At 56.9% G+C, this 2,831-nt stretch overlaps 1 protein-coding gene across 1 annotated transcript in view; it reads right to left on the reverse strand.

Moving 5' to 3' along the window:
- Positions 1 to 2,130, reverse strand: part of LOC105546097 (gamma-glutamyltranspeptidase 1-like) — an 11,883-nt gene extending 9,753 nt beyond the window's left edge. Inside the window, exons 1-2 of the mRNA XM_011989189.1 lie at positions 1,881 to 2,130; positions 252 to 423 (exon numbers count right to left, since the gene is read on the reverse strand). Coding sequence (XP_011844579.1) covers positions 252 to 423; positions 1,881 to 2,130 — 422 coding nt within the window. The remainder of the gene's footprint in view (positions 1 to 251; positions 424 to 1,880) is intronic.
- Between the last annotated feature and the right edge of the window lie 701 nt (positions 2,131 to 2,831).

A 2,831-nucleotide genomic window follows, 5' to 3' on the forward strand; every position in this document is an offset into this window, starting at 1 on the left:
AGAGCTGATCCCCCCACCCCCACTCAGGGCTGCCAAATCCTCCCGGGCCTCAGTTTCTCCATGCTGCACTCTTCCCTCTTAATTCCAAGAAGCCACAGCTGTCTCAAGGGCTTCTTTGCCTAAGTCAGGTGACTCCCCCCAGCCCTCCTTCACCCACCCGCATACCTCACTCAAACCCACTCATCAGTCAAGAAACAGAGGCCCCCCCCAGCCCAGACCCAGTCGGATAAAGAACCCAGGGCTCTGCCCACCTGTGGGATCCTTCTGCAGGGTGCGCCCACACCAGTCTCACCCCCTCGCTGAGCTGAATGAGGCCGGGTTTCAGCAGGAGACAGATTAGAACAAAGGTTCCCTGGGAGATGAGGCCACAGAGCTGGGGTGCAGCCAGATGCCCAAGCCGGGAGGGGTTGGAGATGTAAACATCTGAGACCCCACAAGGTCTGAGGAGCCTAGATCACCTCTACGACCCCAGGGCAAGGGATACCTCTCCTAACAGGCCCTCTCCCCAACTTGCAGGGCTACAGGCAGGGCTCTAGGAGCTGTTACTCCAAGGACCCCCCTCACCTGGGCTGAAGGGAGTCACATGATCCAGGAGGGTCCTTCCTCAACCCCCAATTTCAGGGTTCTGAGCAGATAGGCTGATGGAGGACCCCAGATAGTAGAAGCAGGGGGATGAGGCCTGTCCATCCATCACGCCCTCACCTGCTCTGCCCCATTCAATGAGATGGGGTGGGTGCCCCCACAGGGCTGGCAGGCCCAAGCCTCTCAGCCCTCAGATCGAGGTCCACACATAGTCTGCAACCTGCCAGAATTGTCACTCTTAGCAAGGCACATGCTTAAATTCCTTCTTTCATTCCATCATTCATTCTCCCATCAAATCCTGGCCCCTCCAGATTCTTCTCTCAAGGAGCCCTGGGCAAGAGAGCTGGGCATGAGACAGTATGGTCACCCCAGAGGGAAGAGCCCTAGGGGGGAGGGGCAGACACTAGAATAGGGGCCTTGGGAATGTAGCCCAAGCTGGGACTGGATTTGGGGAGGACCTGCCAGGTGGAAGGAACCACCTGACCCTGAAGGCTGGGAACTGGAACCTTTGCCAGGAGTGAGGGCTACAGGGGACCTCTTGACCACCTTAGGCCCTTCCTGATCCCCGAGGTGTCAAGGCTGGAAAAGGAGGTGGCCGAGCTAAGACCTTCAAAGCCAAGTCAATCTGGACTTTGAGATCCCTGGGAGGCTGGTCAATGTGTCACGGGCCCAGTAACCTATTAAGCCTGGCTCACTCATTAAGACCGTGGTGGGTGCCCATTAGTGCCTTCGCCGGCTTCAGGAGCCGAGCAGAGGGCAGGGGTCATGGGAAGAAGGGAGCGCTGATTGGGGTGCTAGGTGGAGGCTGGCTGAGGGGCTCTCTTGTGTCCTTGTTCCTTGAGGAGTGTTCCAGGGCCAAGCCGGCCTCCAGCCAGGGACAGCTGCCAACACAGCCCAGGGGGTGGCGCCCCACCATTCTAGTGACTTTTACCTCCTTATCACCCCTGTGTGCTGGCACCAGCAGCCCACACTGCCTCGGGGGCCTTGGCCAAAGGGCCAGGTCAGTGCCCGGCTCAGCATCCAGCCACACGGCTCCTCTGAGAAATGGGCCCACTGTGGCCTCCAAAGCCCTGTCTGTTTCAATGGGCTGGGATCTGCCCCACCTCTGTATCTGGGAAAACAAGCTCCTGGTGGGGCAAGAAGGGAGCTCTTGGCATAGGAACCTGTAGCATGAGAGGGGAAGGGACCTGCCCAAAGCCACTTGGCAAGACAGTGACCCATGACACAAGTTGCAAAGCAGTTCCTGCAACTGGCATCTCATTGCAGCCCCACCCCACTGTCAGATCCAGAAAACTGACCACACTGAGTACCAGGAATCACCCAGAAAGCCTTGTGCCCTGAGTGGGCCATGGTGAGGGCCATGTTGTGGGGAATGGTGGGGGCAGTGCATGGGGGCGTGACATCCCGAACTGCAGTCATGAAGCTCACAATGAGTGAGTAATGCAGGATGGGTCCAGATGCCCGCCGTGCCTGGCCCATACTCCAGAACTGCTGGAACAACATCTCAGGGCCCCCTGGGAGCCCGAAACCCAATATTATCCACGACATTTTATATCCCCTGGTGTACTGCACCAAGGAGACACTTGGTAAACTGGCTAAATGAAACTGACTTCAAATCCAAGCATCATAGCATTTGAGTCAATATTGGGATCACAGAATCTCAAATGTTTGGTCTCTGACATTCCAGCATCCCAGAAAGGTCGGCTTACATACCTTCCCCAATGGGGAGCTCACTACCTCCAAAGACAGTGGGACTGTGTTTGGCTGGCAAGTTCTTCCCAACATTAAGCCCCAGTTTGCCTCTTTGTAATACCTGCTGCAGGTTGCAATAGTCCACCTGCTGCAGGTGGGTCTGACCTCAGATCCTGCCCACTGTCTAAGGCCACAGAGCAGAGAAGCAGGAACCACCCCAGATCCTGTACCTGGCCACAGCCTCTCTGAGCCACAAAGACCACACTGAAGGGATGGAAAGAAGACTTCAGCTCAATGAAAGGGCTGGTGCCACTCAGTTGTGATAGAGGGAGGTCAGCACAGGCCAACTGTGGGCATGGACAGAGCTCCTGTGCCCCCAGAGCCTGGCCAACACCCCCAGTGCCATTTGCAGCATTTATTATTCCAGCACCCACCTTTCATGTGAGGACACAGGCTGGAGCATGGCCAAGTGCATGGGTCCTTCAGAACTGTCAGCTTGTGAATGCCTGGGAGCACCCAGCCACAGGGCTGGCCTGGCACTTGATGGACCAAGTCCA

Source organism: Mandrillus leucophaeus, unplaced genomic scaffold (assembly GCF_000951045.1).
Source record: "Mandrillus leucophaeus isolate KB7577 unplaced genomic scaffold, Mleu.le_1.0 Scaffold349, whole genome shotgun sequence".
NCBI lineage: Eukaryota > Metazoa > Chordata > Mammalia > Primates > Cercopithecidae > Mandrillus > Mandrillus leucophaeus.